The sequence below is a fragment of the Bos mutus genome, chromosome 8 (assembly GCF_027580195.1).
Source record: "Bos mutus isolate GX-2022 chromosome 8, NWIPB_WYAK_1.1, whole genome shotgun sequence".
NCBI lineage: Eukaryota > Metazoa > Chordata > Mammalia > Artiodactyla > Bovidae > Bos > Bos mutus.
In genome coordinates this window covers 7,614,606-7,633,340 of record NC_091624.1, presented here as the reverse complement: position 1 = coordinate 7,633,340, position 18,735 = coordinate 7,614,606, and the positions used below count along the sequence as shown (strand labels likewise).

At 48.5% G+C, this 18,735-nt stretch overlaps 1 protein-coding gene across 1 annotated transcript in view; it reads left to right on the top strand.

Moving 5' to 3' along the window:
* Positions 1-18,735, top strand: part of PAPPA (pappalysin 1) — a 267,243-nt gene that overhangs the window by 18,708 nt on the left and 229,800 nt on the right. Inside the window, 1 exon segment of the mRNA XM_070375021.1 lies at positions 15,751-16,813. Coding sequence (XP_070231122.1) covers positions 15,751-16,813 — 1,063 coding nt within the window.

Below are 18,735 nucleotides of genomic sequence, written 5' to 3'. Positions count from 1 at the left end.
TAGAACACGCCCCCAGCTCTGCCCTTGGAATCCCTGTGAGCGGTGTGTGTCACTGGCAGCCGCTTTCGTGGAAGGCTTTCTGCCTTGCCATCTTTCCATCTGCCTTCCTCTGTCTTCTTCCACTTATTCATTAAAACTGTGAGGGTCCTGGACTGAAGAGGCAGTTGGATGTGGGCTTGGGATATCTGGAAAATAGAGCCCGACAGGGAGTGGCTAGAGAACAGCGACACAGACCCACACACATCCCGCTTGCCGTGTCATCTGAAGCAGAAGCTGATTGAAGGAGGATTATTCACTGAGTGGATGTAACAGTCACACGGTGATCACGCAGCTCTAGATCATTTTTCTAGTGTTAGCAGCAGCCGAAGCGATTCTTTTGTTACTCTCTCAAACTTGAATCTACTGTAGCTCCCTATTACCTACACATGGTAAGGATAATAGCTAACATATTTAGCACGTAATAGTGCCAGACGCTGTTCTGAGGACTTTGTGTGTATTAACTCTTTAATCTTCACAAGGACCCTCTGAAATAGATACTCTTATAACCCCAGTATTCCAGATTGAGAGAGCTGAGGGTATGGGAAAGTTAAGTGACTTCCCGAAGGTCAAGTACTATATAGAATTAGTCCCAGAGTTCACTACATCCCACTACAAACCCTCTAGGTCAGGCTAGAATTCCTTAGCATCACATTCAACTTCCTCCCCAAGCATTATGTTCTACCATAACATTTCCTAGTTCCTCATATCAGGGATCCTCAACCTCAGCACAGTGGAGATATTGGAAAGGGTGATTCTCTGTTGTGGGAGTTTGTCCCAGGCACTCTAGGATGCTTAGCAGCATCCCTGGCCTCTGCCCACAAGAAGCAGAAGCAGCCTCCCTTCCCTAGCTGCGTTGATCAAAAATGTCTATAGGAACATTACCACATGTTCACTGGTTGAGAACTGTTGTCTTACGTGGACTCGTCTGATGAAACAGAATTATCTGGTGTTCATAGAACACTACTGCCACCCCCATGCTTTTTCAGGTTTTGAAATTTTTTTAATGTATTGGAGTATAGTTGCTTTACAATGTTGTGTTGGCTTCTGCTGTATAGCAAAGTGAATCACTTATACATGTACCCCCTCTGTTTTAAATAGTAGATTGCCTTCCCACTTAGGTCACCACAGAGCACTGAGTAGAGTTCCCTGTGCCGTACAGTCGGTTCTCATCAGTTATCTGTTTATACGTAGGCCCTGGGTCAGGAAGATCCCCTGGAAGAGGGCATGGCAGCCCACTCCAGTATTCTTGCCTGGAGAGATCCATGGACAGAGGAGCCTGGCGGGCTACAGTCAATAGGGTCGCAAAGAGTCGGACACGACTGAGCGACTAACACTTTTACTTTTCACGTTATACATGTTAGTGTTTATACGTCAATTCCAGTCTCCCAATTCATCCCACTCCCCTCTCCCCCTTGGTATCCATAAATTCATTCTCTACATCTGTGTCTCTGTTTCTGCTTTGCAAGTAAGTTCATCTGTAACATTTCTCTAGGTTCCTCGTATAAGCGATGTTATACTATTTGTTTTTCTCTTCCTGACTTACTTCACTCTGGTTGACAGTCTGCAGGTTCTATCCACATCTCTGGAGATGGCACAGTTTTGCTGCTTTTATGGCTGAATAGTATTCCACTGTATATATATATATATATATATACACACATACATACACCATATCTTTATCCACTCCTCTATTATGGACATTTAGGTTGCTTCCATGCCCTGGCTATTGTAAATATTGCTGTAATCAACATTTGGACGCATGGATCTTTTTGGATTATGGTTTCCTCCAGGTATCTGGCCAGGAGTGGGATCGCAGGGTCGTATGGCAGCTCTATTTTTAGTTTTGTAAGGAAACTTCACACCGTTCTCCATAGTGGCTGCACCAGTTTACATTCCCACCAACCGTGGAGGAGGTTCCCTTCTCTCCACATCCTCTCTAGCATTTACTTCTTTCACATTTGGTTTCCCCTTTGACCTTGCAGGGTCCTTGGCCTCCTCCCCTCAGTCTTTTCTCTACTCCAGAGTCTTTGAGTTCCTCAGCACCTTTTACAGCTATAGAGGAAACACTAGCCTGTCTGTGTTATTGATCTGCTTATTTTTATGCTTTTTTGTTTAAAAAAAAAAAAGATCACCTATTTCAAACCTTCTGTTTAAAAATCCACTAAAGATTCCACAGGCGCCTGAATTAAAAGCTCAGTTCATTTCATACATTCAGTGATTATACATTGGCTCTAATCTGTTTCAGGTCCCAGGCTAAGTATTCAGAGTATGAAGTCCCAGGTGATACAACATGCACCTCAAGAGTGTGTGTGATGGATGATCAGATAGGGAACAACTCAGAGATTCAACTCCCCACCCTCTCCTAGTTCAGTAAATGAGAGGACCAAGCCCCAGAAGGTAGATGATATTTGATCAAGGTCAGCTAGAGAGCAAGCTCAAAGCTGAGCTAGATCATTCTCCACCTAGTGGAATAAAATTTAAATTCTGAAGTCCTAGTGAACAATTAAATACCACTTACCCATCTGGAGTTTTAAAGAGTTCTTTTGAGTTGAGTCATAATTTATGATTTTTTAGTGGATATTTAAACAATAGAAAACTCATATTTGAAAAGTGTATCAGCCCTCTTTTCAAAATTTTTGCTTACATCCCATGCCTTTCATTATAAGTCTTTAAGGCTGAAGGGCTCGGGATTGCAATGGACAGGGTGTCCGGAGAAAAGAGTCCTGGTTCTTTCAGCTCTGTGACTCTATCAGTAACAGCATCATGAAATCCCTAGCTGATGATCCCTACCCCGATGAACTCTGTTTCTGAAAACCCACCAAAGAGTCCCTATTGTCTATGGAATAAACTTCAAATCTCTTCACCTGGCGTTCACCACCCTGCACAAGCTAGCTATGCCATTTCCCTCTACGAGCTCCTCAGTGCCATCAAAAGCAGATGTCTTCTCCATCTCCAGAGTCGCCTTCCAGTGACCACAGCTCTTGACTGCTAGAAAGCTGGTCTGCCCAGCCTCCCACCCCCTACCCCTCCTCTCCCACCAAATTCCTCGTGCAAGCTTAGTTATGTCATTCATCCAAGGAAACTTCCCGGAGCCTCCTTGTCTGAATCAAGTGTTCCCTCCGCTGAGCTCTTTGGCTTATACCTCCACTAGAACTTACTCTATTATGCTTTATTTAGTTATAATTAAAAACTCTCCTTTGTCCTCATGTGGTCAGCTTTCCCCTGACTGGCCAGCATAATTCAGAACTTAGGAACGTGAGCCCTTGAGACCGATTGTTTGGGTTTGAACCCCACCTCTGTCATTTGCCAGCGAATTACTCCGGCTTGGGCTTGCCTGAGCGTCAGTTCTCTCATCTGTAAGTGGAGGAAACAGTGCTGGGGTATGGTGAAGGGAACCTGAGCTACTCCGCTCAAGGAGCCACGCACGGTGCCTGGCACACGGCGCGTGCTCGACAAACATCCAGTCCCACTGCCCCCACCCCGACCCCCGCTTTGGGGAGTGATTCCAGATGCCCCAGCCCAGCAAAGCAGGGATCTGCCTGTCTGGCCACATCCCTTTCTCGTCTCTGGTTGCCTTCTCACTCCCCGAAAGGATCGCCCCTAGCTATGCGCGCCAGGGTGAGGCGACAGCAGGCTCACCCCAGAGGAGCTTTTGTGTCCAGAACGCAGCCCACACTGTCTAGCGTGTGTTTTCACATACCTTGTTGTGGGCCTCCGCCGGTTAGGAAAGTCACATCACTGGCCTCGTCGTGTGGGAATCCACTGTATCCCTACGAGCTCCCTGGATTGGCAGGCAGCAGGCACTCAATGCCTCCTCCAGTGCTATTCTGTGGATGAAGACCCGTCTACTTCGAGATGGACCCAAGGCTGACTCATCCATTAGCTGCAGTTGACACAATGCCTGAGGTCCACAGCACTTTTAAGAGGCCCATAAAAATGGCTTAATTTTTTTTTAATCAGAAGAAAAAAGCTAGTATAATAATACATATATGATAACGAAACCACCCTTCATTATATATATTTAAATATGTAATATAAAGATTTATATAATCTTTATATATATATACCCTTTACACCCTTCATATGTATATATAAAGATTATTACATCTTTATACCAATGCAGTCATAAAATATATATATTTAGGGAGAAAGAAACAGCCTCCAGGGTCCATGAAAGTCGTGACGCCACCCCAGATGGAATTTGCAGCAGATCAATAGTACCTTAGTGGCAAATCAGGACACAAGTTCATGTCTCATCACTCCCAATTTAGAAATCTCCCTACATTTGAAGAAAAGCCCCAGAAGCGATTTCGCCACGATCTTCTTTCAGAGTTGAGAAAAGGAGGCCAGAGAAAGCACGACTTGCCTCGGGTCACACAGCTTAGTCGCACAGCAAGCATCTTTCCTGACCTCTGGTTGCTCTTCTCAGTATTTTACGCAATCAACCTAGTGCCCACCAATGCCAACCTCCTACTCGATGGATAGACATTTGAGGCCCTGGAGACAGAGGGGCTTACTCATTGTCACCAGGATGCCTGCCCTGCCTCCAAGTCAGGACTCTTACTCCAGTACTACAAAGATGAGTCCAAACCTCAGAATCCTCCAGTTGAGTCTCTTCACAGGTATTGGGTTTTTATTTCATTTGTTCATTCATTCATTCATTCACTTGCTCATTCATCTGTTCAACAAATGTTGATTGAGTACTTAGGTCCTCAGCAGCCTCCTAAGGCTCTAAATGCAGAGATGTAAAGAGATGTATACTCTTTACCTTCTCAGAGCCTCATTTTCCCCATTTGTGTGAATTGTGAACATAATGTCTTAGAGAGTTCTTGGGAGAAGTGAATGAAGTAATTAAGGTCCTTTGTACACGTTAAAACTTCAAGGAGTCTTAAGAATGCTTCTTGTCTTGTTATCACCGACAGACTGTGTAATTAACATAAGGAACAGTAAAACGTTGAGTATATGAGAAAATAAGTATTAAGTAAAAAATAATTTCTGCTTATATTTAGCCATAGAAAACTTAAGGCATTGGCTAAGCATCTGGCTTTGGAATCAGAGAGCTGGCACCGAATCCTGTTTGTGTTGTTGTTGACCTTTGCCCAGTCAGTCCAACTCTGAGCTTCAGTTTCCTTACCCATAAGCTGGGACTAAGAGAACTTATCCCGTAGAGTAGGTATAGTAATTCAGTGAGATGATACACATAAAGGTCTGGTCTTGTACATGGCGCACCATCAGTGGTGGCTCTGTTTGTTTCTCAGGAGGTTCATGCGGCTTGGAGAGCCATTAGAACAAATCAGATCCTAGGGATAATGGAAGGAGGCAGACGTGGTGATAATAGATCTTCCTAATTGCATAGTATCAACTCTTATTGTATCTGTGTTGCCTTAACAGAAGGACTGGCACTAGCGTTAAGGATCAGCAGGTCTCTCAGCAGAGGGTGTATCTTCATATTTGAACGTCCAGCCGGGGCCCGATACAGTGGATGCCTGGTGACTGTGTGTTGAAGGAACTGGTGAATGGACAGATTAATAAATCAGAAAGGACTTGAGGATGTTGATTTAGGCAAAAGAAGAGCCAAGGATAACACAAAGAAAAGCCTCAGACAGCTCTAGGGCTCCCTTGGGTAAAGCGCACTGAATAACTCTGTGGGTTCCTGCAGCCCAGATCCCGCACCACTGTGTGGAGAGGAAAGGGGAGGATTCTGGCTCACTCTGCGTGAGCACTGGGCTTCCCAGGTGGTGCTAGTAGTCAAGAATCCACTTGCTCATCCGCTTGCTAATGCTTCTCCCTGGGTGGAATAAGAAGTGGCAATCCACTCCAGTATTCTTGCCTGGGAAATCCCATGGACAAAGGGGTCTGGTGGGCTACAATCCATGGGGTTGAAATGAGTCAGACACGACAGAGCGTACTGATGAGCACCGAGAAATGCCCCAAGGTGCAAAGGCCTTGTTCTTCAGGGGTTCAGAAGTTGTCTGATTCTGGAGATACACGGTCACTTGTAGAGATGTACAGGTGATTCAGACAGGAGGTTGGGTGTTAAAGGTTGTTGAATGATTGTTGAGGGAGCCTCCAGTCCTGACTGTGCCTGATTCTGTGAATGTGAAGGGTGAGCTTGGGGCTTCTGTGAAGAGTGTGGGTGGCAGGGGGCTTTGGCTTGAGGGTTTTCTGAGACGCAATGCGATTATCTCTGAAGTTAGTGGATCTTCATCAAAAAGACCAAAGGTCAGCGCTCTTCTGTGGGGCAGCTCTAGTGTCAGCACCCGCGTCCACGGGGGGCACCTTCTAAGGGTGAACAAAGGAAAACATGTAGCTCCTCCTCCTCCTCCTCCCTTCCCCTCCTCTTCATCCGGACTCCTCTTCCCCTCCTCTTCCTCCGGACTCCTCTTCCCCTCCTCTTCATCCTGACTCCTCTTCCCCTCCAACCCTGCCTCCCTCTCTTTCTTCCTTATCGTCTTCTCCCTCTCCCCCTCCCACTTCCTTTTTTAAAGCCCTTATGAACCAATTTCAGTGACAACGTGTGAAAAAGAGAGTGATGAACAGGTCTCTCTCTTTCAGAGAACAGCCTCAGAAAGGATAAAGTTTAACTACACAGAAGGGGGGAAATGGTCCCAATTTGGAGGAAAAGGCACAGACGTTTATCATTAATACTGATTAAACAGCATAGCTGACATTTATCACGTGCTATGCAGATGAGTATTTGTATTCTCTAACTAAATCCTCAAAATGTCACTGTGCCTTAAGTACTGTTATTATCAGTTTACAGTTGAGAAAACTATCAGGGAGGTGAAGGGATTTTGCCCAAGGCTACAAGCTAACATGCAGCAGAGCTGGGATTCCAACAGATCAGTCCACAGTACAAATGCTTCAGTTCAGTTGCTCAGTCACGTCCGACTCTTTGCTGCCCCTTGAACTGCAGCACGCCAGGCCTCCCGGTCCATCACCAACTCCTGGAGCTTCCTCAAACTCATGTCCATCGAGTAGGTGATGCCATCCAACCATCGCCTGTGCCCATGTGCCAAGTCGGGATACGTGGATACGTTTATTATCTTATTAGTTCCCCCTCCAACCAGCAGAGGTAGATCGCATCATCCCTATTTTACAGATGAGAAGACTAATTCTACGAGAGAGATGCTCTGACTTTCCAAGTGTCACGCTCATGCACGGCAGAGCCAGCACCTGAATGAGTGTTTGCTGGTCTCTAGAACTCTGACCATGCTATATTCACAGAGCTTGCTTTCATGTGAGTGAAGGAGGCAGCCTGGAGAGTCACAATCCAGAGGGAAACAGGGCTGCGCCTTGAGCCCCTAAAAGCACTTTGCCATCCCCAGTGTGTTATGTAAGTCTGTGTATTAATACAGAAAATGGATTTTTAGGAACCCTTAGACATACTCTTGTTCACCTTGCCTTACATCCAAATGGCCTTAAATAGTTTACAAGGAAATATGCATCCATTTATCTCCTTTCTCTCTCTCTCAAAAAAAAAAAAAAAAAAAGACCTGTGAAGTATACAGAATGAGACTGTTTAATCCCTGGAATACAAATGGGAAAACCGCCTCAGAGAGTTGAATGAGCTCATCCAAGGTCACAAGGCTAGTGTAAAAAAAAAAAAAGAAGAAGAAGAAGAAGAAGTGAGCGGACTGATAATATCAGGGACTTTTCGGGTGATGGTTCCCAGCAGGGAAAAAGACCACAGTCAGGGAGCAGACACAGGCACCACCATGGATGCGGGTCACACTGCTCCACCTAGACCTAGCCCCACCCATGGGATCAACATAGGAGATGCTGAGCTGACCTTGACCTTGTGAATTGCCCCAAAGGGTCACTCTTGATATCCCAGCCTCTCACACCCAGAGGGAGAGACAACCAGAACTCAGCAGAGTGTGGAGAAGCCTCTAGCCAAGTGTGATTTCTTCCAAGCCTTCTCCTTCCACTGAGCGTAAGCACCGTCCTTTGAGCCAAGGTACGCTGGCCTGGAAGAATGGGGATGCTGAAGTCCCTCGGGCACCTGCCTGGTGCTGCTGAGTCCTCCAGGGTCACCCTGGTGGTCCTCCCCCACCAATGAACCAAGTGCAGGGGCCATGGGTATACTTAACCCGAATCTGTCTGTTTTAATCACCCTCCTCTAGACAGATAAAAGCTTTCCATAGGATTGCTCTCTCAAGCATTTCTCTGTGGCTTTGATATCAGCCATTAAACCATGGAAGGGAAAACAAAACAAACAAAAAAAAAGGACCAGCTTCAACTTTTAGCTTTTAATTTTTTTTTAGCCTCCTGAAAGAAACCAGATTGTTGACCTAAATTCCCCCTTTCATCCCCACATCCTCTCACCTCTGCTCATATTCCCCTGGCTGAGGTTCCACAGCTAGTGGACATCCTGAAGTTGGAGGGCCTGAAATGGCCTTCTTCTCCCTCCTCCCCACTCCTCCATGACCTTATATCCCCTTCAGTAGGAACTGAGGCAGGGACGTCTGAAAGACCTGAGATCTCAGAGTTACAGAGGGTCTCAGGTGGAAGGGACCTCTGTGGCTGTGTGATAAAACCCTCCTATTTCATAGGGGAGGATTTGAGGATGCCCTTGCTGGGGGGAACTGCCCACCCATTGACCTACAGCAGCAAAGTGGCAGAGCTGGGGCACAAGAACCTTGACCGTGGGCCAAGAGATTTTTCCCCCTGAAAGAGAGCATCCTAGAAGACAGCTCTGGCTTTAGAGTTAGCCCAAGTGGAATTCTCTCACTCTCTAGCTGAGATCCTTGGAGGGAAGCCAATTAGCTTCTCTACACCTGTTCCTTCTCTGTCAAGGAAGATCAGTCAAGCCCACTTCACTGGGTTCTTATGAGCATGGAAGGGGATGTCTGTGCTTAGCCAGGAGACCACTACATTGCCCGTTATTATTATCATTACAGTTCTCCCTTGGTATTCCCAGTGCATTTGTTCCCAGACCCACCGTAGTTACCAAAAGCTGTGGGATGCTCAAGTCCCTTGTATGCAATGGCATGGAATTTGCGTCTGGTTGACACACATCCTCCTGTGTACTTTACATCAGCGCTAGGCTGCTTAAAGTGTCTTATGCAATGTGAATGCCAGTGCATGTCAAGGTCCTCCTAGTGGAGGTCTGGCTCATCTATAGGGGAACTGAACTTGAAATCAGGAGTCTTGAATTCCACTCCTTCCTCCCCCTTAGTGCTGTGTGACCTTGGGCAGGTTGACCTCACCCCTCTGAGTCTCAGTTTTCTCATCTGTAAACAGCACCTGTTATACAAGGTTGCTTGTGAGGGTCATAGGAGACATTTTGGCCCAGAAGCAGCTATGTGCATGCTCAGTACACAGCAGGGGCTCCAGCTGGAGCGAAGAAGCATCTCTTTCCTGGGAGGAGCTTTTCCTGTGAGGCGACCACACCACCCATTTTTATATCCTCGCAGTACTCCTTGCCCTGCCCACAGTAGGAGTTAAGCTGAGACAATGTGTTGTAACCAAGAAGGATACTGAATTGAGTACAGAGCAGCAAATGATTTAAGAGAAACTTCAGGGGGAGAGCTTAAAAAAAACTTGTTGAATGGCAGTATTATAGTTTGCTAGGGTTACCATAACACAGCACCATGACTTGCTGTCTTGAACAACAGAGATCTATTTTCTCACAGCCCTAGAGATTAGGAGTCTGGGATCAAAGTGTCTGCAGGGTTGGATTTTCCGAGTCCTCTGCCCTTGGACCGTATGCTGCTGCTGCTGCTACTAAGTCGCTTCGGTCGTGTCCAACTCTATGCGACCCCATAGATGGCAGCCCACCAGGCTCCCCGGTCCTTGGGATTCTCCAGGCAAGAACACTGGAGTGGGTTGCTATTTCCTCCTCCAATGCATGAACGTGAAAAGTGAAAGTGAAGTCGCTCAGTCGGATCCAACCCTCAGTGACCCCATGGACTGCAGCCCACCAGGCTCCTCCGTCCATGGGACTTTCCAATGGGTGCCATTGCCTTCTCCGTTGGCCCATATAGGGCACCTTTTCCATCCCACGTCTTCATGTTGTCTTCCCCTTGTATCTGTATCTCTTCCTCTTAGCACAGCCATTCTATTGGATTAGGACCCACCCCAATAACCTCACTGTAGCTTAATTATCTCCTTAAAGATCTCTCTCTAGATACATTCACATTCTGAGGGATGAGGGGCTAGCCTTCCACCTAGGAGTTTTTTGAGGGGAACACGTTTCAGCCCATGGTAGATGGAATGGAAGATGGGAGGCAGCCAAGAGCAGGACAGCAACGTTGAAGGAAAGATGAAGAACACTGCAATATAGAACCTGGGCAATGGAGCAAAGCTGAGTCAGAAACCCATAGGCAAGGGGGCTAGTAGTGGAGGTTCAGATGCTGAAGGACAAAGCAGGGAGGCACCCCAGACTCCAGACAGACAACCAGGCCCGGGCAAGTCTCTAGTCCCAGTAAAGTGAGGCAAGTCAGGTAGAACCGACGAAAAGCTAGTCATAAAGGACCGCTGATTCTTAGTCCAGTTTTTGAGCCCCAGGCAGAAGAATGACACAGAAAGCAGCCTTTTTGCAGTTCAATTCCACTTGCTTGTGTTGCTGCTGTTGAACTTACAAAGATGTTTCTGCAGGGGGTGGGGCATGTCTTCAGATAGCCCAGGATAACGTGTGTGGCACTTGGCACTTGGTGTAGTGATGTGATTAAGAAGTTGGGTCTGGGACTCCTATGGACATGGAGTCTAAGCTGTGTTGCTTTGGACAAGCTGCTACCTTTCTGAGCTTCTGTTTTTCTCTGCAAACTGGGCTGCGTTGGTAGTTTTGTGGTGAAGACCAAGTGAGAGAAGTCCCATAAAGCACATGGCGCTGAGTACGCTCTAAACAATGTGATTGTATTAATAATATGATGGTGCTCTTACAAGGAGCAGAGTGATAGAGAAGTGTCCCCCCGCGCCCCTTCTCTTGCCTCCCTGGTTTGCTCCCTCCCTTCCTTTATTTTATAATTTTAATGACAGACTCTATGCAGCACCTGCAAGGTACCAGATGCTGTGTTGGATGTTGGGCGTTTAGAAATGAACCGGAGAGAGATATAGTCAGGAAGCAGACACTGAATGCATAATTACCAAACAGACGTCTAGGACAGGGAGGAGTGTGATGATTGTGTGGGAGGAAGACCCGTCTATACCTGGGCTGGAGTGGCGTGGTCACACCACCCTGCCCCCGGGCGTTGACAGTGCAGGGATCCTGAGAGTGATCCTAGCCCCAAAGCCCAGACAACTCTCCCGGAGTGACCCGGGCAGAGGTTTTGGGAAACTCCCTGCAAAGCCTTCTGCATTCAAACTTGCCCCCATTGTGCATGCCCTCTATCTCTGGGGTGAGTTGAGACCAAGAAAAATAAAAAGAGAAAGAGAGATACAATAAAAATAAATAAACATCAAGCTTCTGCTGGGCTGTGCAGCCCTTTCACAGCAAATCTGGCTGCCAGCAGATAGGGACACATTAGAGAGACTAGGGTTCAAGTGTCTGATGCTGGCCATGAGACCCAGGGCAGCCTCCTTCCTGGGCCTCTACTTCCTCATCCGTGCAGGTGCCCCGGACGGCCATTGGCTGGGGAATGAATGGGCTCTGGCACTTTCCTTGCCTGCTCGCACGTGCTCACAGCTCTCAGGCAGGCTTATGCTACTTAGCTTAGATGGTGTGCAGGATTGCCCGTGGCCATTCCGTGAGGCTGTGTCCCCTGGGATCAACCTCTAGTCCCGCCCAGATGGTGCGACGTTCAGACTGCCTTACTGTTTCTTTCACTCTGTCTCTATCTTCCTGGAGAACCGTGGGGAAGGATGGGGTGGAGGGGTACTGGCATTCACCCACGTCCTCCAGAGAACACTGTTGCATGTCTGGTGTGGAGACACACAGAGGACGTGTCCTCTAAGCACACAAGAATTGGCGATGACGTGAGGCATTCGATTCAAATCAACACTCATTTTTGAAGTATCTCCTCCTTACAAGGAACCATTCTCACAGGGAACAAAAGAGCTCTTAAACTGTAGCAGGGAGATCGTTTACTCCCAACTCCTCCTTTCTCAGAAAAGGGAAATAAGGCCTGGCAGCCAAAGAGGCAGGGTGACTTGTCCCCTGCAAGGTCATGCGGCAGACCGAGAGCCCAGATCTCTGGTCCCAGCTCTCCAGTTCCAGGCTGGTGAAACAGCGGTGTCTCCCATCCAGCCCTCTGAAATGTGGCTGCTGTTGATTACTTTATTTTTGCCCAGAAATAAATCCCATTCACCACTACAACCCACCCCCACCCCCCCATCCGTATTGAAATTCAGTGATTTCCTTTCACCACTAACACCCCAGGTAAATATTTCCCTCTGAACTTCTGCAGCCACTGCTTCAGGGTTCTCATTTCCTTACTGTGTTTCCTCTTGGTTCCACTGAAACCCTCCCTTTGCCCTTCCTCTCTGCCTCCTGGGGCTAAGCTGCCTCTTGGTCCTCCGCTCCATGTCGCAGAGTCTAGCCGTTCTTGTTGATTCCCTCTTTTCTCTCAACTGCAAGCAGAGGCGCCCGAAGCCCATGTACCCCAGTCCCAGGAAGGTCCTGAGCTGAGGGCACTCTACAGGTGTGGTCACATTCTACCTTGCAACTCCAGCCAGCCACCTTCCAAAGGCAACAGGAAAGCCAGGCCTGAGAGCCCCCGGCCAGATAAAAACCTGCAGAGAGAGAGAGAGAGAAAGAATCCTGTTCCAGATGTGAATTTTCTCACTAGAAGAATTTTCTGTTCCGGGGTGAGGTAGGGGGTTGTTAGCCAGAAGCGGAAAAGAAGGTGAGCAGAGAGGTGGGATGTGGCGAGGGCAGGGATGGGGACGGGGGGCAAGGTCAGAGGGGCACGGGGTGAAGTCCAGAAGCCTGTTCTCTCATACTTCCCATAGCTATCAGTGCAAGACATAGGGGAGCTCATTCCAAATGTGGAGTCGGAGCTTTCGCCTTGGAGAGGTCAGTGGGGAGGTAGCTTTTACCATGCAAGTCTCATGACGGTAGCAAAGCCAAGGGGAGGGGGGTTGGGCTATGATTTCTGAGTAGCGTTTGCCAGTAAATTTGAGGAGGAGGACTCGTGCTCTTTGAGCCTTCATCCTACCTGCTGTTAACACATCAGCCACCTGGTCTTTAGGGTGCCTACTCTCTCTGGTGTTGCTACATTTTGTTTTCATCCTTCCCCCCTTGGCATCCTTGACATCACTCTGAGACCCTCTAGTATTTTAACAATGTAGTCCCATCTGGACAGCCATGGTGTGCCAAGGATGGTATAGCCACTATGTCTTTTAAGCGTGACAACATGTATAAAGAGAGATAGGAGGGGATTGAGATCCACAGAGGTGAAGCGATTTGCCCCGGATGTATGGCCAATAATTGTTGTCATCAGAATTACCCTGACTCCAAAGGCCCTGCTCTTTGTATCCGGCCAAGAACACACTCTGTCTTCTGATTCTCTCTGTCCTTTACCCAGGGAGTCATAGATTAGTGCCTCTGCTTCTATTTCACCTTTTCTCTTCTCCCACTCTGTTCAGAATCATCCATGTGTGCATTTGTGGGACACTTGCTGAGTGCCTGCTGTGTACACCCCATAGTGCAAGATGCTGGACAGGGTAGAGATGACCCAGACAGAGTCATCATTCTCAAAAAGTGTCGTGTCTAGGGGAGACTCCAAACCCAGAGAGTAAATGTCCAGTTTCCTAAAAGTACAAAGAATTCAGAGGAGAGAGTGATTATTCCTCACAGGACCATTAGGGAAAGCTTCCTGGGAGAGGTGGTTTCTGTTTTAGCCATTGGGAAACCTGGGATCACAGAAAATCCCCCGTGGAGCAGGCGTATGAGGGAAACCTCATGCATTCCCTTCCCTTGCCGGGGAGAGAACCAAGACCCACCAATACTTGGTGTTTCAGCAAGGCCTGAGAACAGGTTGATATTGTAGGAGACCCTGGCCATCACTTGAAAGTTGGTAGAACAGGGAATGGTGATAGGGGAGATGTAGGTGGACTTGGAAGCTTGGCCAAAACTACCATCCATGTCAGCTGCTAACAGATTTACACAAAATTGAAGGCCCCGGTACCCACAAAGAAGTACAAAGTGTGTGGGCCTTCTCTACTGATTTTGCTAGAAGCTCTCTGTGCTCATTTGATGAGTGTTAATGGCAGAGGTACACTCAAAGTCATGGTGACCGCAGCAGTTCTCCAGCTGAAAGTAGGGGCTGTCCTCCTAAATGAGCATCTTTTATTCGTTCTCCTATCCCTGCTCTCTCCTCCCACCTAGCCTCGTACATCATCGAACACTTAGAGTACATTCTTAGTTAGAAAGTCCTCTTCCCCATCCAACTGCTTGCCTGTGCCAAGGACACTGGGTGTATTCCATAAAAGCTGGGAACAGGAGTTGATGAGAGTAAAGAGACTTAGATCCAGAGAGAATCTACTTAGTGAGTTCCTGGGGTTTCCAGGCTAAGTCTAGAGATGTCTAGCTTGGAACTTCCCCAAACACTCAACTGAAATTTGGGACAACCCAGGCAGGTGTTTTTATGCAGATGGACCCCTGGTGACACTGATGGGGGAGAGGGAGGTAGAGTTAGTACCTAGGACGGTGATCCTAGGGTCTGATGGATCTAGGATCTAGTTACCAACCAGTTGACCTTAAACCATCCATCTCTTTACCTCCTTCAATTCCTGTTTCCTCCTTTGTTAACTTAATATCATCACCTTGAGGGTGCTAAATGGGTTGAATGAATTAATGCATATGCAGACCTTCACACAATGCCTCACTTGTGACAGAGGCTTGGTTTTACTTAATGATGGAGTCCCCAACATCTTTTTATGCCAAGAGGATGACTTTTACTTTTTAAAATATTAGCATTGATGTTAGAGAAAAGCAGGTTTGAACTGGGTCTCAGGAAATTTGTCAGTGATTATGTAACCTAACAAATACCTTCCATTTCCTGGGTCTCAACTCCCTTAACTTTTGAGTGAAGGAGTTGGAATTGTTGATGTTTAAAAACTTTTCCAGCTCAGATAGTAAGTACGCCTGGCTTTCTTGGGGGTGAATGTCAGAGCTAGTCAGGGCTACTGTTACGATAGAAGCTTTGCAGTCCATGACCATCACTTCTCCAGGCAACTTTCCCGGCAATTCACCACCACTGATCACTGATGAGAGCTGGTGGCTGATGCACTCCTGTTATGGTGACTATAGTCGGAGCTGTCGAAATGCACCTTCTGTTGAGCATTTTCTCTCTCTGATTCTTCTCTTACCTCTCCCTCTCACCATGTATGTCATTCTACACTTAAAATACACTTTTAATTAAAAAGTCCTCTTCCCCATCCAACGGTTTTGCAAAATCAAAGATTTTCAGATTTTAATTATTAGTAGTATTACTGTTGTTTTCTTTAGCTCAAGTGTGTATTCTGCAAACAAATGTCATTTTTTGTGTGCCCCATTCTCAGAACCAATCAAAGTGAAACCACATGGGTTAAAGTTGTGGTCAGAACCTCCCAAAGCTACCTCATCCGTGTTCTCCATTCCTCTAGCCCTCACCTTGCCCTCGGGGTGGTCCCAAAGGCTCAGTCAGTCACCGCCAGAAGGCCACTGAGCGTAGTTTGTGACTTCCTCTTCTGGGCATCCTGATAGGAATTTTATCAGAAAGAAAGAACTCTCCCCTCCTTCCTCCACCCTTTATTTATTCATCTTTTTCTTTTGGGGCTACATAGGGCTCTATGACAAATGTTCTTATGCCTCACGTGACCGAGGATGGGTCGTGGGCATTCACACCGTCAGTGACCAAGGCAACAGAGACCCACGCTACTTTTTCTCCTTGAAGACAGACCGGGCCCGGCAAGTGACCACCATCAATGCCCACCGCAGCTACCTCCCAGGCCAGTGGGTATACCTGGCTGCCACCTATGACGGGCGGCTGATGAAGCTCTACATGAACGGTGCCCAGGTGGCCACCTCCGGGGAGCAGGTGGGCGGGATCTTCAGCCCCCTGACCCAGAAGTGTAAAGTCCTCATGCTGGGAGGCAGCACCCTGAACCACAACTACCGGGGCTCCGTGGAGCGCTTCAGCCTGTGGAAGGTGGCCAGGACGCAGCGCGAGATCCTGCTGGACATGGGGACCCGCGGCCCCCAGGGCCCTCTACCTCAGCTCCTCCTGCAGGAGAACTGGGACAATGTGAAGCGAGCCTGGTCCCCCATGAAGGACGGCAGCAGCCCCCGCGTGGAGGTCAGCGGCGCCCACGGCTTCCGGCTGGACACCAGCTTGGAGCCGCCGCTGTGCGGGCAGACGCTGTGCGACAGCCCCGAGGTCATTGCCAACTACAACCAGCTGCCGCGGCTCCGCCAGCCCAAGGTGGTGCGCTACCGCGTGGTCAACCTCCACGACGACGGCCGGGAGAACCCCACCGTGAGCCGGCAGCAGATCGACTTCCAGCACCAGCAGCTGGCCGAGGCCTTCAAGCACTATAACATCTCCTGGGAGCTCGAGGTGCTGGAGGTGAGCAACTCCTCCTTGCGCCGCCGCCTCATCCTGGCCAACTGCGACATCAGCAAGATCGGCGACGAGAACTGCGACCCCGAGTGCAACCACACGCTGACCGGCCACGACGGCGGGGACTGCCGCCACCTGCGCCACCCCGCCTTCGCCAAGAAGCAGCAGAACGGGGTGTGTGACATGGACTGCAACTACGAGCGCTTCAACTTCGACGGCGGGGAGTGCTGTGACCCCAATATCACCGATGTCACCAAGACCTGCTTCGAGCCCGACAATCTGCACAGGTAAGGGAGTCGAGCTCCTCCCCTTTTACCCATGGGTGTGGCTCCTAACGCCCAATGGGGCTGCGGGAATTTCCCAATTCGCAAGGCAGACTGGACCAAGTAATCACAGGACTGCATGCAGGGTTGGGCTTCCTAGGTGGCCCAGTGATAAAGAATCTGCCTGCCAGTGCAGGAGAGGCGGGTTGGATCCCTGGGTCAGGAAGACCCCCTGGAGAAGGAAATGGCAACCCACTCCAGTGTTCTTGCCTGGGAAATCCCACAGACAGAGGAGCCTGGTGGCCTGCAGTCCATGGAGTCGCAAGGAGTCCGATACAACTTAGTGACTAAACAAATACGCAAGGTTAGTCCATTACTGAAATATTTCTGCATCGCCTCCTATGGGCTCAGAGGGAGTTCTCAAGATCCTGTCTTCTCAAAAGGCTCAGAGTCTAGAACTGGACCACCTGGGCTGAGTACTAACAGCTACAGTCTGCCGTCCAGTGCAGTGGTCATTAGCCACATGTGACTTTTTAAATTAGTGAAGATGAAATGCAGTTTAAAATCCAGTTCTTGCATCACACTAGCCACGTTTTCAGAATTCAGTAGCCACCTGGGGCTAGTGGTACCGTACTAGACAGAGTCATATGACTGCTTCTGTGCTAGCAGAAGGGTCTGTTGGGCAGTTCTGGTGGAGCTGGGATGGGCTGGGGTCAGACAGACTGCACGCTTTTTCTGTCACTATGTCATGTCTGAATCTTTGGGACCCTGTGGACTGTAGCCTGCCAGGCTTCTCTGTCCATGGGATTTTCCAGGCAAGAATCCTGGGTTCAGGGCTCTTCCCTTACTTTGTGACCTCTTACAGATGTCCTCATCTGTACAATGGGAATGACAGTGGCACCTACTTTGTGAAGTTGCTTTGAGGATCAAATGAGGGCCGGCCAAGCAAGTCTCTCCTAGGGGCTAGCAGGTGACTGCCTCTCGATAAGTGCATCTGCCGCTTCTTGAACAATGAAAGGCAGCATGGAGCATGCGTAGGAGGTCAAAGAGGAACAGCTGACTTGCAGCCTGAACATTTTAGGGAAAGCTTAGGTACGGTTTGGACATCAGAGATTGAGTAGATTGAGTTGAGGTAGAAGGAGGATACTCAAGGCAGAGGAGCTTCACATATTGCTGAGAAGAGGGTGGAAATGGTGGAGGGCAGATTTTCTAATGCCTGACTTAGCCTCTGCCTTGTACTACAACTCTGACCAGCAACCCCCCAAAACACCCAGAGGTGGACCATAGGTGACCGCCATTTGATGTGGGACCCAGGGGGACTAGTTTTAAGTCAGAGAGACAGTCTGCATCCACTTTCCTGACTTTCCAGATTCATGCTGAACTTTTCCATTCTCTCCAGCTCACAGGACCCTGGCCTTGCTGATGGCTTGATTGGTTGGCTCATTTGCCAACCTCTGCAGGTTTTCTGCTGACTCTTCTCTTTATGTCTCTCTCACAAGAGCCAGGGCCTCCCATGCACTGACAAAATACCTATGTGCAGAGGAATGACGATGCTGGCAAGACAATGTCATGCCTGGCCCCAAGCCAGAGAGCACGTCAGCTCAGCCTTCTGGCTGAGTCCAGGCAGGCCCCTGGACTCTCACCTTGGCTCAGAGATGGGAGCAGCCCGTGTAGGAAAAGCCTTGGTGTGTGGCAGGTTCCTTCCAGGTCACCATGCACTTTCATCTCTGCTCTAGTTAGGCTTTGATGGCCTTTGATGAGAATGACTGGACAGGGTTAGCATTTTGTATTTAACTGATAAGGCCTTAAAGAGTGAAATGACTCAACCAAAGTCCCAGGTCAGGAAAGACATCTGGCTAAATCACAAATGCAGGACTTCTGAGATGAATGTGATGTATGCTTTCCTGAGCCAGACCCCAGGAGTTCCTGGGATGCCCAGGTAGAGT